We start from the raw sequence: 17,974 nt of genomic DNA, 5'->3' as shown, positions 1-17,974 counted from the left end.
ACCATCGCCGATGCGGCTGATCGTTGCGGTTTGGGGTGCCATCCTACGCCCTCGGCTGTCCTTGGTTACAGCAGCAGGCAATTGCTTCCCTTGTGATGGATCTGCTTGATACCGGGATGGTACTTCGCTTTTCGCCAGCTTGCGCTGCCTACTTACGGCTCGGGCATGGCTAATGATCGCCTTCCGAGGTGTACTTCTTCTCTTTCTCCTGTTGAGTACAGCGGGCAGGCGCAGCGGGTTGGCAGCCTCCGATGGACCTATACTCTTCGTCTGTTTCCGACTTCCCACGTACACCAACGTGACAAAGCTGGTTCGACGTGAGGCTATCGTCACTTTACTGGCCGTTGCGGAAACCCCCCCCCCCCCCCCCCCCCCCCCATATTGAGCTAGAGTTACTCAACATCTCGAACCAGCAGCATAGCGGGATAAGGCGGGATCCCCCTGTCATATCCCAGCATTTCTGGCGTCCTGTTCGTTGACTCTAGCTCAAAGATCGGGTGAGTAGTCAGGCCCTCTCACAAAAACCGAGTTTCCAAAGTGCTCGGTCTTGGACCAACCCGTTCTTCATTCATCAACACATGAAGCTAGGTCTTCGAAGCTCTCAGCCGCATGTTGTTCAGAGCGCCCCGCCCTTTCAGAGAACCACGAGAGAAAGGGGACTACAAAGCATGCATACGTACCTTATTAAGGTTACCTGCGCCGAGCGAGCGGACGGCAATATGGGAGGCCCGGTTGTGAGATGGATGGCCGCATGTCCCCCGCAACGTGGTATTTACCACCTTCATTTATACTTCCCGCATACTCTTCCACCAACGTTCCAATATTCGGTTACTTCTCGTTTACGACCCGGAGACTTGCATATGGGGTCCCCGTGCTGCCGCTGGAGCGGCTGTTTCTACTAATATGATCGTCCGTCCCTGGTTCATCAACTCATCCCAAGACTCTCCTTGGCCCAATCTTTACTCCGCCGAGGCCTGTCATTCTTTTTTTTGTTTGCCTCGTGTATGTCTTTGTCATTTGCCGTTCCATGTACGCTGCTGTCTTAAGAGCCCCTGGATACGATGAAGCTCCTGTGCGCACTCCTCGCTGCTTTGCTTGGCCTGGCCCTCGCTCATGACAATCATGGCCCGCACATTCCCAAAGCGCTGGGAGGCAGGAAGCTCTTGTCACGACTGGAGGCTCGGAAAAGGGCCATGCCACGTGAACATGCTGTTACTGGAAGGCAGTATGGCCCAGCCAGTCCGCGAGGAAAGCTGGAGGCGCGGCAGGTTGGCCCTGACGACACGCGATGCGGACCTGGCAGTGGGAGTTGCGCATCTGGATACTGTTGCTCTGCTGAAGGGTATGTTCCCTCTAACTGTTGTTGTCTTAGATACTAGTGGTGCGTAACGCTGACATGCGCGTAGCTGGTGTGGGAAGGGCCAAGACTACTGCACCGCCCCTGACTGCCAGATAGATTACGGCCCGGGCTGTGACGCAGTAAGTGGTGTGTATTGGGGGGGCTCTCCAGTCCCTGACTGACCCGATAACTAGAATCAAAAACCCAGCGGTGCAGACACTTCCGGAATCGCCCGGCCTAAACTAGGGAACGTCCTGTATGGAGGAGCGGGCATCTACGACTGCGTGAACAAAGGAGATATTGCTCTGACCTTTGACGACGGGCCCTATATATACACCAATGATCTACTTGACATTTTGAAGGTCCGAAATAGTGCTCTCTCCTCTATGATACCCGGCCGTGCCATCTGACATGGAAACAGAGCTACGGAGCAAAAGCCACGTTCTTCATCACTGGGACCAACCTCGGTAAGGGGAAGATCAATGACCCCTCAACCGTATATCCTGCCATCATCAGAGTAAGTTACTGCTGCGGTGGTTAGCAACAGATAGCCCATTATACTGATACCAGAGACAGAGAATGCATGCCGAAGGCCATCAGATAGCCAGCCATACATGGTCTCACCAGAATGCCAGCCAGCTGACAAACACGCAATTCACGAACCAGATGGTCTGGAATGAGATTGCGCTCAACTCGATTCTTGGATTCTTCCCGACATACATGCGACCTCCGTACTCCATCTGCGAGCGGAACTGTCAGACGGTCTTGTCACGTCTCGGCTACCACGCCATCTACTTCGACCTCGACACAGAGGGCTATCTGCACGATTCCCGGACACAAATCCAAACCAGCAAGGACATCTGGGACGAGGCCGTTGACGGATCCGACCCGGAGGAAGACAGCTTCCTGCAGATCGAGCACGACATCCACTACCAGACCGTGTACAACCTGACCGACTACGTCCTCACTTCTCTGTTCTCGATGGGCTACCGGTCCGTGACCGTGGGGGAATGCCTAGGCGACCCCGCGGCCAACTGGTATCGCGCCGGTCCCAGCGGGAGCATCTCCTCGGTCGTCCCTCCGGGTTCTAGCACCAGTGCTACTAGCAAGTCTGCGAGCACCCCGACGAGAACTACCGTCTCTGTTGCCCCAACACGCACGGGCGTGAGTACCAACGGCAGGTGCGGCAACGGCGTGACATGCGCCGGTGCGCGATTCGGACCCTGCTGTTCCGCCTTTGGCTACTGCGGCTCCGGCGACGACTACTGTTCGTTGGACAACGGCTGTCAGGCCGCATGGGGAAGCTGTGATGGTGATGGGACGGACGGGACGACTACGGTGATTGCCACCAGGTCTTCTACTATCGTAAAGTGTAAGGAAGAGCCCCTCAACCCCCCCCCCCCCCCCCCCCCCCCCCCTTCTCTCTTCTCTCTTTCTCTCTCTCTCTCTCCGGTCTGGCTTCTTGTGTGTTTCCGTCATGAACGAACGAGCTAACAAGACCCCCCCCCCCTTTTTTTGTTTCCATCTCTTTAGCCACCAACTCCAAGTCCACGTCTTCCGCTCAGCCAACGCAAACCGGCGGCGGCGGTCTTGCGATCAGTACCGACGGCCTCTGTGGGCCCGAAGTCAGGCAGACTTGCACGGGCAGCATGTTTGGCAGATGCTGCAGCTCAGAGGGCAAGTGCAGTTCGAACACGATCTCCTGTCGGGCGATTCTGGGCTGTCAGAAGGATTATGGCTCTTGCGTCTGAGCTTTTTGTGTGACTCGGATGTCAAAAAGAAAAAGGGGGGTTGGGTTGGAGGAAGGGATGGGTAGTATATGACGTTCGTTTGAAGATTAGTATGGTAGGTAGGAGAGATTGTTTTGTGTACCAGTACCGAGTACGTAGGAATTGATGCAAGTCGCTCTGTCACGGGGATGTTGGGCGACCTCAAGAGGCAAAGTTGTTTGTTTGGTTCTAGGCGGTACAGTATATTTGGACGGATCCCTCTTTATACCCTACTCAACCGTTCGTATCATACCGGTTCATTACCCCGTGGCCATCGTCCATCGTCCATCGTCCATCGTCTGCGAGGGGCGCATGTGGGCCAGCCACTCTCGCCTCACACGCAGACTTTTGAGTGTATATATACATATCTAACATCATCCATCCATCCACCCGCCATACCCCACGACGGTAGGTAGGTACGTAGTGAAACCCGGAGCGTGAATAAAACACAACCCATAACCCATAACGCCGTGCTGTCTATAAATATATACCTTACGCCCGAGTGTCTTATTGTTGCTCTATTCTTGCTGCGACCCAAGCTCAAACGTAAACCCCGTCGGAGAGGAGCGTGACTGGAGGCTGCTGTAGAACAACTCGAACGACGAATCGGTGTACTCGGCCATCTCCTGCTCCGTCAAGAAGCCCGAGGATTGGCTGCCGCCGTGCGGCTTGGGCGTGCCGGGCCCGCCCGGCCCCCTTTGGAAGGCATCCGAGTCGTCTGTCCACGAAAGCTCTTGGGTGAATCTGGGTCTCTCCGCCGCCTCCTCCGCGCCGAGCGTTGGGCTCCCTGTCCCGGCGTGCTGTTGTTCTGCGCTCGGGGCAAGGTCGCCGAGGCTGCCGCGGCACTGATCGGTGCCGTAGCCCGAGTCTGGGATGGATGGGAGCGGAGGCCGGTGAGCCAGGGACTGTTTGCTCTGCTGGCTTATTAGAGGGTGGCCGGTGTTCTGTTGTTGTGTCGGAAGCCCCGCGGCCCGAGGAGGCGGGCTCAGGGGCACGTGGTGGATGGTTGAGCGCGAGACTGTACTCAGGCCCGAGTTCATCCTGGAGATGGACTGGCGGGTGTGCTCCACATCATCCATGAACCTGTACACGTCGACATTCGTGGACTGCGAGTCCATGTGCTGGACTAGACTGTCTCGGTCGGAAGAAGCTGTGGATATGACGGACGGATCGCTCTTGCATGAGCCAGCTCTTAAAGATTCGATGCCGGACTTAGTCGATGTATGCGTCCGCATCTTCTCCTGAATGAATTGGCGGGCTAGGAGAACTTGGGTTACCCGCTCGAGCTGGTGGTGTCTTTCGCGCAAGGCCTTGTGTTCCTCCTGCAGCTTGCAGTGCTCGTCTGCAGAGATGAATCGGCTGTTGCTCGGATTCGAGGGGCCGAACGCTGCCGATGGGAGAAGGTCAGGTGACGGGACCGAGGTAGGCGGGGTCCCGATGCCGCCCAAGACATCGTCCTCGTTGGCGACGGGTGAGCCATCCGCTTGACTGGGGAATCTTCTCCTCTGTGCTTCCGTTTCTTGGGTTAAGTCGTCGCCGCTGCCCGAGGGTGGCGAGTCCGTTGCATCGAGCAATGGAGTAAAGGCGTCGTACAGGGCGCGCCACTTCTCTCGCTTCCCCTTCGAGACCTTTTCGCATGGACGGGACACGTGGGCATCGAATATTTGTCGGTCGCTGAAAGTCTGCCAGCACCACCGGCAGACGCCCACCCTCGGGTGTCGAAAATCGGGGCCTTCAGCCTCAAAAGAGGATATGGCTCGCTCTGTGACTTGTAGGCGATGGGCTGGTCTGCTGAGATGGCGACTGGGCGCCAGGATTAGATTTGACGAGACGGGGACTTGTCGCAGGGAACTCACACCAGTGTCGAGATCTCTCGATGCATAGTGTGACATGGCGAGTATTTATCGGCCCGGTCCCTGTCGCTGTTCGATTGCGGGTGTCAGCAACCGCGGGCGAGTGTACCCACAAGCTGCAGATAGAGCATCGACTCACTAGATATGGGGGTGGGCATGGCGGAAGATGTCAGGCATGCTCGTGTCCGTAAAGTCCTCCGTAGGATTAGGCCTCTGCTTCTTCCGAGGCCGAGGACCGTCGTCGGGACCGAGTCGATACTCCGAGCCCACCCCGGAGTTCGAAGAGGTCCGCGCTACCTGACCGGCCCCGGCTTTCCGGCTGCCAGACGGTCGCTCGCCGGATGACGGGGGGGCGGCTTGCCCAGGTTGTGATGAGGGAGCTACGATGACCTCGTGCTTTCGCTTGTTCGGGAAGACGGCATCAACCGATACGATGGGTGATTCGGCCTTGATCGTGACGTCGTCGGCTGATTGACGCTGGTCATTGTCCCGCGAATGGTGCCGGATATCGTGAGGTGGCAGGCCAGCGAGCATCGGATCCACTGTAGCGTAGTCGGCAAGGGTGCCTGTCTTCTCGTGGGCGCCGTTATAGGTCTGGCTGAACATCTCGATGAACCGCTCGTTTCTCCTCAGCCGAGTGGACGGCGATGACCAGGGCAGATAGGACTGCGCGCCCTCGGAGTCGTCGTAGTCGGCATATAGGCTGTCGTCATGGTCGCCTATGGCGTCGGCTTGACCGTCGTCAAAGAGGACGAAGTCCATTGTGGCGGGTAGAGGCACAGTCGCAGCCGGTGGCGGGGCGGAGGAGGCAACGGCAGGGTCATGCATTGCTTCAGCAGTTCCCGGGCACGCCTTTGGACTGTAGTCACAGCCGGTGGCCTTGACCTGGGCAGCCGACGGCTTGCCTTTGCATCTGCTCCGGATGTAGACCCAGTTGTGGGCCTTCTCCATGTGCTGCTTGCAGTTCGACTCCCGTTTCGACCAGTAGGGGCATGGCTGGAACAAGCACGGAAAGACCCGAGGAGACGCCGAGTGTTTGTCGTTATTGTGTCGTTCTAGCTCCTTAGCCGTTGGCCAGCCGAGAGTGCTGTACTTACATCTCGGGTCGTTGCACTTGTACGGGCGGCTGTGAGACTTTGCGTGCTTATTCAGGTCACAGAGACGGGCGAAGGCCTTGTTCGGACAATGCGGGCAGACATGCGGCGCGGTAGTACCGGCACGCGAGTCGGTGAGAGGAACCATGAGGTCGTTTGTGGAATGGCCGCGCCGGGAGGCCGTGGTTGCGACAGGTGACGGCCGAGACAACAGACGACCTGGAGGGCAGACCTCAACCGCTTTAGTGTCATCCAACATGCCCAGAGCAAATCAACTCACTAACACGTCGGGGTCCGTTGGCCAGCTAGACGAAAAAAGTGAGTAAGCCACTTCCAGGGCACGGGGGCTCGGGCCTAGTGTGTCGACAACGTGAAGTGAGACACAAAGCTGTACGGCGAGGTATGAGTTGCTGGTGTGTGACGGGATGGGTGTGTGCGGATGGGGTGGTGGCAGACGGTCTAGGCAGCCGGGCCGTTTTATCGAGTAAGACCTGGGGAAGCAGGCTGCGAGGACTTATATAAGATGGAGGACAAGAGCGAAATGCGTTTGGGTGGGCGAGTGAGTGTGAGTAACCGACCTGCTAGGCAACGGCGCAACACCTCCCAAGGCCAGATGCTGCAGCTCTTCTCTTATATTGGGATATCTGCATGTCCAAGGACTGCAGGACGCGATAGATGCACAGATGAGCAAACCGATGAGACGCCAATCCAAACTGAAGATCGCCCAAGTGGGAACAGGCGGCCGCCGCCATATTCAGGTTCGACGACATCGTGCGGTCGGATGGATTAGTGTAGGCTGGCTAGGCTAGCCTGGCTAGGCCTGTTCGTTGGGCCCCGGACCGCTGCGCATTTACTGCGCAGAGGCTCAGCGGCCGCCTGTTAGGACTCAACGGCCCCCAACGGTCGTCCTCAGTCCTGAACGGTCGTGCACGGACCAAGCCGCTTTCGTCCTCCCTTTTTACCCAATCCCGTGCCGTCGGTGCATTCAATGTCGCCGTCGCCGTGACAACTGAGACGTGCGGCCAGCCGAGCTCTGTCGCCATGCCGAGGCGGGCACTCCCGCTTCATACCTGCAAGACCCCGCGAGCTCGCCGGTAGGAACCCGCTTCAGGAGTCCTGGCGATCAGGCGAAGCACCACCCGGATGGGGACTCGAAGAGTCCCTGGGCGACAGTGGAATTGAGCGACACTGCGCTTCGATAATGTTGCCCCTGTGCGCAACGCAGCAAATATCATATCACCGCAGAGCTGCCACTGGCTCAATCTCCTTAGTAAAGTGCCTGGCTGTCGCCGCCAAACGGAACAGCCACAGGGTCGAGCGGCCGACCACATCGTGAGGCCATGGCTGTGTCGCAGGAGCCCCATAATAATCCCGCACTTGCGGTCAGGATAACATATTTGAGTGGCTGATCCAGGAAGTCGGGTCGCTGACCTGTCAGCCTGTTGGGATGCCTTCGCATTTTGCTCGTCTGTTCTGCCAGAAGACGTCAACGGCAATTGTGCTCCTCGGCCTCGACGACTTTCCCGCCGCATCAGGCAGCCCCTCCCCCGCCGACCCACCCCCGCAGTTCGTCCGTAATAATGGTGGTCCTGCTTGATCAGCGTGTTTAGTCGTCTCCTCCGGGATGAGCAACCCAGAGCGCAGAGCGACCATCGTCTTTTCGAACCTCGAGGTCGATACCGCCTGCACCAATTGAGCCCAATGCGTTGTTGACTTCCGCATGCAGTGTACCTGTGCCGCATTGATGCCTCTTCACGCTCAAAAGAGCGACCATATCGACGTCACCCTTCCTGGATCATCCCACTCCGAACGGAAAACTCGGCAGCGCTAGATGCGCGGGAGAGAAGGACAACAAGGAAAGTTGAATGTGGCAACAGCGCACTTGCACCCGTGACCCATTCTAAACCGGTGAAGAACCAAAGGGCCGGTGTCGGGGACGAGATAACCGGGAATCCGGGTGGACACGGTAGCCAGTGACCTTGGCCCAAAATCGAAATGCCATGATCGGGTGTCCGATGAAGGATTAGACTGCACTCTGTTCCGCCTAATCATCAGGAACACCGGAGCCTTCTGACAACGTTATCCAGGACGAGAGGCCAGTCGGCCCGGCATGGGCGGAAGGTTACTCCGTTGAACCGGAATCCTGTGCGGGCTCAATCGGTCTTACTGCATGTAACATCAGCATTGGACAGACTGCACGTCGAAGTGCTCGATCAGAAGGGGCGAGGAATCCACAGTTCTTTGGAAACGCGTTGGGCCCGACAGGTCAAGCGCGCCTTCTCCTCTCCGCCTCTCCAAGACACAAGGCAAAGCAGGCGCGACAATACATTATTATAACCTTGCGCAACACTGAGCTTGTTTGCTGGACTGCCTGCCGACTTGAGAATTATTCGATCCACCACACCGACGTCCCATCTTCGAATTCCCGTGGGCCGTCGGGCACCGAGTGGAGCATTCACAGGGTTCAACGCCCTACCGCCTCCTTTTGCGGGGATGACTCTCAGGGAGGTGGAGAGCATTGGCGATCAGGGCCCGCAAGGCTTCGGGCTCCTTTGACACGTGCATATGACTGGGTGATTGGTTGTCGGCGGTTCTTGTGAAGGTGAGAGTGACCGGCAGAATTGATGCAAAACCCGGGAAATGGTTGGCAGGCAGCAATTTTCCAGGCCTGGCAACGTCGCAAAAGATGGGTTCAAAGGAGCGATGATCATGGAGCATGACAATGGGTCTTTTCGGAAATCCCCTCCTTTGACATCAACCCCGACGACCGACATCGTGCTACGCGCCACGGACATCTCGTTGCGTTTGGAAATGTCTTTCTCTTCAACAAGCACTCTCGGAAACAAGCAACTCGCAGAGGGCGCTGCAGCCAACCCGTTCGTCGACGATGATGGAAACTTTATCTCGCTTGCTTCCGTCTTGGAGGGCTGCTGTCGAATGAGAAAAAACGCCCCCTAATGGTACCTGCATTAGTGCGTGCGCCATTGATTCCCCCGCAAGATGGGTGTTCTGTTCATGCAGCGTTAGCTCGGCCTCCGCGCCTCCTGATATTCTCCCTACGCTGCTGGAATGGAGGCCTATTTGAAAGGTCATACAGAGAGAACCCGAGATCAGCAAGAAGACAGACGATACAGCTAGTGGACAAACACACGTTAACAGATACAACGGTCCGGCCACGCCGTCGTCAAGTGTAGGTGTTTAGCCCGGCAGTTGCAGCAATACAGTATCACGCGAATTGCGGAGAAACATGAAGATCGAATCTCCGCTCTCACTCTCGTATCTTTTCCTTGACAGCCTGACAGCTACATACAGGCGTACCGGTATTCGCGCGCGAGGGTGGAGATTTTCAAGTCTTTGTTGATCTGGTTGACAGCTAGAAAGTTTCAGAGAACGACCGAAGACAAGCCGTGTCCGTTCAATCCTACATAGGCAGTGTATGGATGATCTCTAGTGGCAAATGCAACATGGCTGAAATTGGCTTCCCAGGGACTCTCACACAGCGAAAGAGAGATCCGCCAAATCAGAGAGCACTGCATGGATTCAGTCATCTCAGCGATGACTGGTCTAAGCGCCCCTTCAACCAACCCGGAAATCGAGCGCGAACAAGCACACATTTATTAAACCCCTGCCCTGGTGCTACGACACCTGGGAACTTGTTTGGATAGGATAAGGTCCGCAAACACAGCGGGAGCGCGACGTGCGCGACCACTCTCGCAGGTCAGACGGTTGCGCGCTCCAGGGCTCCCCCGCTTCTTGTGGAGATGCGACGTTCCCTCCCAATCTTGTCCTCCACCGAGCCCCTGGATTAGCGTCGTCCGAATATGGCAGCCGGTGCAGCGGTGCAGACAAGCAATTTCCCACTCCTCGCGCAGTCGTGGAGGGTTCGGCTATTTAACGATGGTCTGGCGTCCCCTTCGAGCGTCCCTCTTCTTTTCTTCTCTCTTCAGCTCACACAAGCCAATTCAAGCTCTAGCTCTTTGACTTCGGTCGTCCACTCTTTTTTCAGCTTTTAGTCGGTCTTTACACCAACTCCAACCCCAAAACAACCCCTTTTTCGTTTTCAAACGAAACCCCAACAAACAGTCAAGATGCGTTTCGCTGTTGCCACCATTGCCCTCGCTGGCGCTGCCATGGCCCACGGCCACGAGGAGGCGGAGAGCACTGTTTACTCGACTGAGTTCTACACCATCACGTCGTGCGCGCCGACCGTCACCGACTGCCCGGCCCGCTCGACTGTGGTCACGTCCTCGGTCGTCCCCATGACCACCTCGACCGTCTACTCCACGACCACCCGGACCATCACGGACTGCCCGGACACCGTCTCCCACTGCCCGGCTGACTCCACCACGGTCGTCACGGAGACCGTTGCCGTCTCGACCACCGTCTGCCCCGTCGGCGAGACCACCCCCACTACCACGGCCGTTGAGGTTCCGGAGACCACCGAGACCGAGGCCCCGGTCCCCACCGAGACTGTGAGTGCGTCCGAGACCGAGTCTCCTGAGGTCCCCACGGAGTCTGGCTCCGTCATCCCTCCCTACCCGACCACGACTCTGGTCACCGCCGCCCCGGTCCCTGAGTGCCCCGGCACCTCGGTCAAGACCATCAAGACCTCCATCACCACGGTCATCCCCACCATCATCTACGAGACCGTCGAGGTTCCCTGCTCGACTGCGGCTCCCACTCCCAGCTCTCCCTCGGCTGGCCTTCCCAGCCCCAGCAAGCCCGCCACCACCTCCCCGGTGACCGCTGGTGCTGCCAGCCTCGGCGGCTCTGCTCTTCTCGCCGCTGCTGCCGGCTTCGTCGCCCTCTTCGCTTAAATTTACCCCTTCAGACCCTATTCTTGGTAAATATCTTCACTTATTAAAGATGGGAGAGGGGGTGTTGGGCTATGCGATGCCTGTTGCTTGATGGAAGGGGGTGGTCACATTTGCTGTGGATACGTCTTCTTCAGGTAGCGGATTGAATGGCAATGATACCTCTGTACCTCTATTCTAATCGCTATTCTTTTACGGCGCTTCATTGTACGGAACGGTTCATGGACGTCTTATTTTACCCATTAATGATGATGACTTCCAGCCAATTGTGCCGTCGGCTGTCATGAATGCACTCTCGGACCCAAAAGTCCCTTGAACCACGACGTTGAGCTGTCGGGGGGATGGAACATGGCGGTCTCTGACGCAGTGTCATGACACTGCGGCACTGTCCACTAAATCTCGCAAATGGGGCTACCGCGGAAATTGCACTTTTGTTGATCTGTCCCATGATAGCGCCATGATTCGCTAGCGCTAGGGACCCCGGATTTTCCTATACCCACCCGAACTCGTTAGAAAGACGGTCAATCCGACAATCCGTGATTGAAACCGGGAACAACAAACATTGTGGACCGCAGGCCCATACGTACCAGTGTCCTGCCTGAACACCTAACTTGCGCTGCATGAACATGCTATTGGTGAGGCGCACTGCTCAAAGGGCTCCTTCTATCTCGGCAGTTCCAGGAGCAAGGCGCCCTCAATGGGCACTCGGTTTCTCATATATTCCGTAGTCAATAACAGCTGGGAAGACTACTAAGCAAACATACGGACATCATATCGCCAAAGTTATCTCGTTGCGTTACCGATAACTAACGTTAGCTACCTGCTTGAACAGGTTAAGGCATGTACTGTAATCCGTACTGACTGTCCAGACACATCCATGATCCGAGATCTTGAAGCGACATTCCCTTCCTTCACCGCTCCTTTTCCCCTCGTCCCATGGCACCATCCATCTCATATCTCGATCGTCGTTTCCTAATTCCTATCGTGCTGCGCAGAGTCCGTCAGAGGGAGGGGCTCCGAGTGGAAAACCGGAGCGCCGACCAACCTGAACGTCTCCGCTGTCGTCGTCTTGACGCTCGGTTCGGCATACGGAACCTCCGTACGCGATGATCTGTCTCACCCAGTCAGCCCAGCGAGCCAGTCAGTCCCCGACCAGGCTCACACGTAAGAAAGCGGCCCCGCTCCTAAAATGAGCGCAACCGGCGGTAACTACGCACAGTATTCATCAACGGGACTGCTCGTTACTGAGGTGAGCCACGGCCCGCAGCGTGTGATGGAAACAGGGACAGATATCTTTCTACAAACAACACTGTAACATTGACAACACAATCCCGATCCAACTACCGATGATGATTACCAGACCTATATCGGCTGGCAAGTCGTCGACCTTATGAGCACGTCGCAGTTAAAGTAGTACTCCGTACCCCCCTCGTCTTCGTCAGACTCGGATCCTAAATAAATCAGGCTTTCACTTTCCATTGTCTCTCGTTCGCTCAAGTCCCCGGAGGACAGCCCCAAGGAGTCTACATCCTTTGGTTGTTATTGAGTGATACGAATCGCAATGACTAGGAGTTTTTTTTTTTTTTTCTTTTCTTTTTTTTTTTTTTTTTTTTTTTTTTTTTTTTTTTTTTTCATTTAGTCACAGCCGAATACGAAGACATTCCCCAAGCAGGATAGAGAGTAAGTAGCATGTGTATGAAGTGCACTGTCATTTCCAAACGATGGGCGATGCCGGTCTACAAAGAAAAAAATGTCTACGGGTATGACTTGGAACGACTGAGCCATCCTACTCGCATACAAGAAGATGCTCTAACACCTGTAAAACTCCTGCGCTCCAGTATTATGTGCCCTCATTCAAAGCTGTCCCTCGGCGCCCGCCAACCCGCTCGGCGTAGCAATCTTCGGTTGTTCCATCCTCGCAGCCTTGATCTCCCCGCCGCCCTCCCCGCCGTCAATGACCATGCTATCATCGTGATCCACCTCGGAATCCGTGGAGTCGTCGTCCTCTTCCGTAGCCGTGACGCTTCCCCCGCTATCCCTCTGCTTCCCCCGCTTCTTCAGTAAGCTCCTCAGGTCATCTTCGCTCAATATACTCTCGAGGCTCGCTCTTTTCTCCAACGTTGCAGGACCCACACCATTCTCCTCCCCCGTTCTCCCGCCGACGTAAATGGGCGCTTTCCCTCCTCCTCCCACACCGAGTCTGCTCTCCCGCCGGCCCTTCTCCACGAGCCTCTCGACTCTCAGCCGGTTCCCGATAAACTTCATCTTGGGGAAGGCACTCTGCTGACCCTCGTGGATCATGCGCGCCAGCCTTGCCTCGTCCGGGTCGCTCAGGATGTGCCAGAAGTCCGAGGGGACGCTCTTGGGCCAAATGGTCACGGTGCCCCCGAACGTCTGCAGCCACAGCATCGACCAGTCCTGTCCGAGCGGGCGGGGCAGCAGCTCGAGCTGTCGCAGCACCCGCAGCCACTTGGTCAGGTCGAGTTTGATGTACTGCTCCACGGCCGAGCCCAGGTAGCCGCCGCGCCAGCCGCGGCCGCGGCGGTGGGTGACGGGCTGGCCGACGGAGCCGCGCGACGAGAAGAAGAACAGGTTGATGTGCGGGTTGACTTGGCTGACGATGGTGAAGTTGACGTTGAAGTGCAGGTTGAGCGCGTGGATGGGGATGTCGGTGCGCAGCGAGCCGTCCTTCCACTTGTGGCCGAAGGAGTAGGGGACGAGCTGGCCCGAACGCGTCTTCATCATGAGCACGACCGGGTTCAGGATGCCCGGCACGGCGGCCGAGGCGAGGACCGCAGACCAGATCACGCAGTCGGGGCTGGTCAGGTAGTTGCAGAGGATGGTGGGCGAGTGCGGGTCTGCCGGCACGCACGAGACGTTGAGGATGCGCCCCGTGCGCTCGTAGGCCTCGCGGAAGGTCATGGATCCGCGCGTGAACCAGGCGCATTGCTTGGCCCAGTCAACCGAGTCGAAGCGGGCGTTGGTCGTCCACCAGCGGCGGAACCAGACCGTGATGGGTTCTCGGCAGGCCTTGATGCGGTGGGCGAGGGCGGGCACGAGCAGCTGTCTGAGCTCCTCGTTGGTGCGCGTGGCGACGAGCGCGGCCACCAACGCGCCACCGCTGGTGCCCGTGATGATGTCCGGCAGGTAGTCCTCCTCGAGCAACGCCTTGACCACGCCGAAGTGGTAGTACGCAAACGTGGCCCCGCCCGACAGACACAGTGCCGTGCGCCCGTAGTTGGCGCAGATGCCCTTGAAGAGGACGCGCTTCTCCTCCTTGGAGAGCTGCTTCGTGTCGATGAGGAATTTGACACTCTTCTCCACTGGGCAAAGTCTACGTCAGCGCTAACAACGACTCTTTCGACAGTGGACCTCTGGGAAAGGCGAAGGGGCTGGCTATCTGGTAGAACAAGATCTCATCACTCACCTTCATCGATGAAATTCTGCACCAAGTTCTTGGTCCCGTAGTACGTCTGGCTGTACAGGCGCGGGTTCTCGACGCCCACAAAGTTGTTCTTGACGCACGCCTCGATGAGCACCTTCAATTCCTCCACTGCCCGCTTTCCGTCCTGCTCCTCCACCGCCCCGCCCGCCTGTTCTTCCTCCCCCTTCTTTGCCAGCCGCCTACACTTCTTCATCTCCGTCAGCACCCTCCTCACCGTCTTGCTGTCGTAGTAGGCGAAGTCGTCCTCCTCCTTCCACCGCTCATTCCCAAAGAAGTCATCCATCCGCCGCGCGGCCGCGACCCAGTCCCGGTACCGGCTCGTGGCGCGCATGGCCCGCCGCAGCCTTTCCCTCTTCCCGCGCCAGGCGATCCACTGCTCGTACAAGTAGATGTATGTGCGGGTAGCGATATACGCGAGGGCCAACCCCACAATCCACGCGCCGACGATGAGGAGGAATGGCCATTTCAGCAGACTGTAGAGGTACCCCTCCCGTGTCTCGTCCTTGGAGCGCGACTTTTTCCTCCTGCTCTTTTTCCCGGCTCGTTTAGCAGCCTGCTGGCCGCCCTTGTCCTTATCCTTGTCCTTGTCACGGAGGACTCTCTCGCGGACGGGCGCCCAGTCGCTTCTAGCCGCGATGAAGAGGTTGCTGGAGGAGCTGGGCCGACGGCTTCCCAGCGCTGGTGGTCGCTGTGACGATGACGGTCCGGCTTGGGTTGCTGGGCCTCCTGGCGCAGCGGCATCGGCGGCAGCGGCGGCTGTCCCGGCGGCATCCCTCGCACCGCGCTCCTCATCGTGGAGAGTCAGGCTCAAGGCTGCGGCGCGCTTGCTGAAATCAACGTCGGAGCTGGTTGAGCTGGCCAGCGGAGGGCTGTTGAGGCGGAAGGATGAGGAAGCGGTGGGGTCCTCGGGGCTTTGCGGGATGGGATCCGGCGCGGAGAGGGCCTGGACAAAGGCCTCGATGTGTTCTGGTGGGAGAAAGTTGGTCTCAACGTCCGGCAGGCGCGTCCAGTCGAACGCCTCTGGTGAAAAGCCGTAGGTGCGTGCAGGTAAGCGAATCTTAAGCGATCCGTCTGGCTCGGCCATGATTGCTCGTGCTGCTACGGCTCTCGACGTATGTGCGTGTCAACGGATTCGGCACGACTACTACTAGCCATTAAGGGGGCTATTCAAGCAAGTTCGACCCGCGTCGCCCAAAAGTGTCTAGCAGGGAGAAAAAAGAAAACGATGGAAACACGAACTGGAGCATAGAGCGCAAGTACGGAATACCAGACGGGAATAACCTGGTTTATTTCGCTGTATGTATGTACCTTTATGTACATACAATCAGGGGTCCGATCGAAACCCGTGGGAATTTCTTCAACGGCGACTTCCATGGGCGTCCCCAATGGGGGGGTTCTTGAAATGTGAGGGTGGAGTGCTGGGAGCGCAAAAGTTGGGAGAGAGGAAATGACGTCGGTCGCCCCTGGTCAACAGGCACCCCACTGCATCGCATGTTCCACCGGCCCGTGCAGCCCTGCCCAACCAAGCAGTATGCCGCGACATGCCACGGCGTCCAGGTCTCAAGTTCCGAGACCGTGTACGCTATCTTCAAGCCTGTGATCTGCCTTTCGGCACTGCTGCATCATTTCGCTTCGATGAAATCACGGTAGAATTAGTTGGAGATCCCCTAGAGAAATACACGGCATGTATATTGTCAGCTCTCAGTAACCGTGGTTCAGGGGTTGCTCCGTCACTCGGCTCTTGTGCTATGATTCCTCGACTAGCGCCTCCGTTTCTTCGACGGCAAATCAAACTGCAAGGCAAATACAAGAGGTATGATTTCCGAGTCATATCGTTGTCAGTCGTAGAGCAGACTAGGGTACCTCGTAGAACATCCCCAACAGCAAACCCCTCCCCCCATGGCCCGAGCAGATTGGCATGTTCCAACTTGCGCTCAGCCCGTTGGACAGCAGAATGCATTGCCCAAGTCTCGATATATCGTTGGCTTCCCGCGGGATTTGATCCGTTGTTGCTGACTCCGCCACTACCGCCCGGCGCACCCATTATTGCTCCAGTTGACGCCCCCGCCTCCCAATGCTTCCCGTTACACATACTGAGACAGCCACCGGATAGCCTCGCCATACCCCTGCCTCATGACTACCGAGCACATGAACACCTCGATGGGCCGGATGCCCTCCAGAGGCACCTTACCCTTACCCGTCGTCTGGTACATGCCGAGCTGGTGGCGCAGTTCGTCCTCGGACACGGCGTCGGGGTGGTCGATCTTGTTGCCGAGGATGACGAATGGCACCTTGGCCAGCTCCTCCATCGATAGGAGCGCGTCGAGCTCGGCCTTGGCCTCGGGGAACCGTTCGTGGTCCTTGGCGTCAACTAGGAAGACGACGCCATTGACCTCCGGGAAGTAGTCTTTCCAGAGACGGCGGGCTGCGGGAAAAGGACAATTAGACACGAGCTTTGATAAACAGGGTCGAAGGTTAAAGGGAGCAAAACCCACCTTGCTGGTGACCGCCTAGATCAAAGGTCGTGAACCTCACATTGCCAATTGACAACTCCTCCGAGGCTGTATCAGCGGATGTCAGCCGACCCTGTCCACACTCATCATTCGCACACCACGATCGGGAAGGTTTAAGGGGACGCACTCGGATGTAACGTCGGTTGGAGGATCGCAACACGGTCATTCTTCAGCATGTGTAGCAGGGTTGTCTTTCCGGCATTGTCGAGGCCCAAAAACAGTAGTTTGGCGTGCTTGTTGAGCAAGCCGAGCGACGACAGGATGTCGTAGACTAAGAGGCTCAGCGTTAGCTTCTCCCGGCTTGCTTCGACCGCTGACGTTTCACCCCCGTAGTGGGACATGTAGAAGATGGCCAACCCACTGCCGGGTCTTGTCCATCTACAATGACATGCTTCAGCGAACACAGGACTACTTACACCAGTTAATGATCCACATGGCGGTGGTGTTTGGCGGTCGGCGTCAGCAGACGGTCTCTCTTGTCGTCGTCCCCAGCTGCTTATGAAAATAAGGGCAGGTGAGTTATCCCGTTTGACCGAGTATTAAAAAAGGGAGCGCCAGCCTTTGGCTCGATGTGTGTTGCGCTGGAGAAATGTGTCAAAGAGGGTTGGTTGGTGTAGAAAGGTATCGGCCAACGATGCTCGAATCATCCAAAAGCTGGCAGGAATTGGCCAGCAGAGCGCATTGGCCACCCCGTCCGACCCGGGCCATGTGCCAATCGCGGGTGGAAGTTCCTCGTTGGGCCTCCCGTGACTGCTGGGTCCTCCTAACTTAGATAGTAACTGCGCCTGAAATATCAGGCGGCAATCAGCCAAATATCAAAGCAAGAACTCCGAGTCACTTCACCTCCTCGAGCCTTGCGGCCAATGTTGTTGTCTCGATAGCGCAGCCCTTTGGCCTAATTAGAAGCTGTTGGGGGTGCATCGCATGACCAATATTGGATCGGCCACACGCCAATGTATGGCGACTCCCAGGAGGTAGTTGTGCACTACTAATGTAAATTGGTTATTGTTCGTTGAATCTCTCTCCTGGTCTCGTGCATGGTTTTCTGATTGCGATGACATCGACATGCGGTCGAACCAAATCTATGGATGCTACTTACCTACCTTCTTGGTACATATCTGTACCTACCGGGAGTTCACGGGAGCCC

General features: G+C 57.0%; 6 protein-coding genes across 6 annotated transcripts; 2 read left to right on the top strand and 4 right to left on the bottom strand.

Moving 5' to 3' along the window:
- The first annotated feature begins 982 nt into the window (after positions 1–982).
- On the top strand, positions 983–3,258 carry B0T15DRAFT_294021 (uncharacterized protein). Its single transcript, XM_062863741.1, has 6 exons — positions 983–1,342; positions 1,407–1,479; positions 1,534–1,701; positions 1,761–1,856; positions 1,916–2,711; positions 2,873–3,258. Exons 1-6 carry the CDS (start codon positions 1,062–1,064, stop codon positions 3,088–3,090), a joined length of 1,632 nt encoding a protein of 543 aa, XP_062717926.1. The 5' UTR covers positions 983–1,061; the 3' UTR covers positions 3,091–3,258.
- Positions 3,259–3,269: 11 nt separating this feature from the next.
- B0T15DRAFT_542088 (uncharacterized protein) lies at positions 3,270–5,925 on the bottom strand. The gene is made up of 3 exons (XM_062869906.1): positions 5,101–5,925; positions 4,965–5,030; positions 3,270–4,911 (listed from the first exon to the last, which is right to left on the bottom strand). The coding sequence occupies exons 1-3, from the start codon at positions 5,910–5,912 to the stop codon at positions 3,627–3,629; spliced, it is 2,163 nt and encodes a 720-aa protein (XP_062717925.1). The 5' UTR covers positions 5,913–5,925; the 3' UTR covers positions 3,270–3,626.
- Positions 5,926–6,982: 1,057 nt separating this feature from the next.
- Positions 6,983–8,280, bottom strand: B0T15DRAFT_294294 (uncharacterized protein). Its single transcript, XM_062863744.1, has 2 exons — positions 7,981–8,280; positions 6,983–7,912 (listed from the first exon to the last, which is right to left on the bottom strand). The coding sequence occupies exon 2, from the start codon at positions 7,795–7,797 to the stop codon at positions 7,120–7,122; it is 678 nt and encodes a 225-aa protein (XP_062717924.1). The 5' UTR covers positions 7,798–7,912; positions 7,981–8,280; the 3' UTR covers positions 6,983–7,119.
- A 1,626-nt stretch (positions 8,281–9,906) lies between these two features.
- On the top strand, positions 9,907–11,159 carry B0T15DRAFT_294093 (uncharacterized protein). The gene is made up of 2 exons (XM_062863742.1): positions 9,907–11,076; positions 11,132–11,159. The coding sequence occupies exon 1, from the start codon at positions 10,144–10,146 to the stop codon at positions 10,870–10,872; it is 729 nt and encodes a 242-aa protein (XP_062717923.1). The 5' UTR covers positions 9,907–10,143; the 3' UTR covers positions 10,873–11,076; positions 11,132–11,159.
- A 1,401-nt stretch (positions 11,160–12,560) lies between these two features.
- Positions 12,561–15,861, bottom strand: B0T15DRAFT_542077 (uncharacterized protein). Its single transcript, XM_062869905.1, has 2 exons — positions 14,297–15,861; positions 12,561–14,192 (listed from the first exon to the last, which is right to left on the bottom strand). Exons 1-2 carry the CDS (start codon positions 15,396–15,398, stop codon positions 12,724–12,726), a joined length of 2,571 nt encoding a protein of 856 aa, XP_062717922.1. The 5' UTR covers positions 15,399–15,861; the 3' UTR covers positions 12,561–12,723.
- Positions 15,862–15,956: 95 nt separating this feature from the next.
- B0T15DRAFT_561679 (ADP-ribosylation factor family-domain-containing protein) lies at positions 15,957–17,168 on the bottom strand (the record flags this gene model as incomplete). Its single annotated transcript, XM_062870558.1, has 3 exons — positions 15,957–16,739; positions 16,810–16,875; positions 16,955–17,168. 3 exons carry the CDS (start codon positions 17,166–17,168, stop codon positions 16,399–16,401), a joined length of 621 nt encoding a protein of 206 aa, XP_062717921.1. The 3' UTR covers positions 15,957–16,398.
- Between the last annotated feature and the right edge of the window lie 806 nt (positions 17,169–17,974).

Source organism: Chaetomium strumarium (assembly GCF_033439665.1).
Source record: "Chaetomium strumarium strain CBS 333.67 chromosome Unknown B0T15scaffold_7, whole genome shotgun sequence".
Taxonomy (NCBI): domain Eukaryota; kingdom Fungi; phylum Ascomycota; class Sordariomycetes; order Sordariales; family Chaetomiaceae; genus Chaetomium; species Chaetomium strumarium.
Note: the sequence above shows the minus strand (reverse complement) of the source record. Positions and strands in the feature narration are given on the sequence as shown.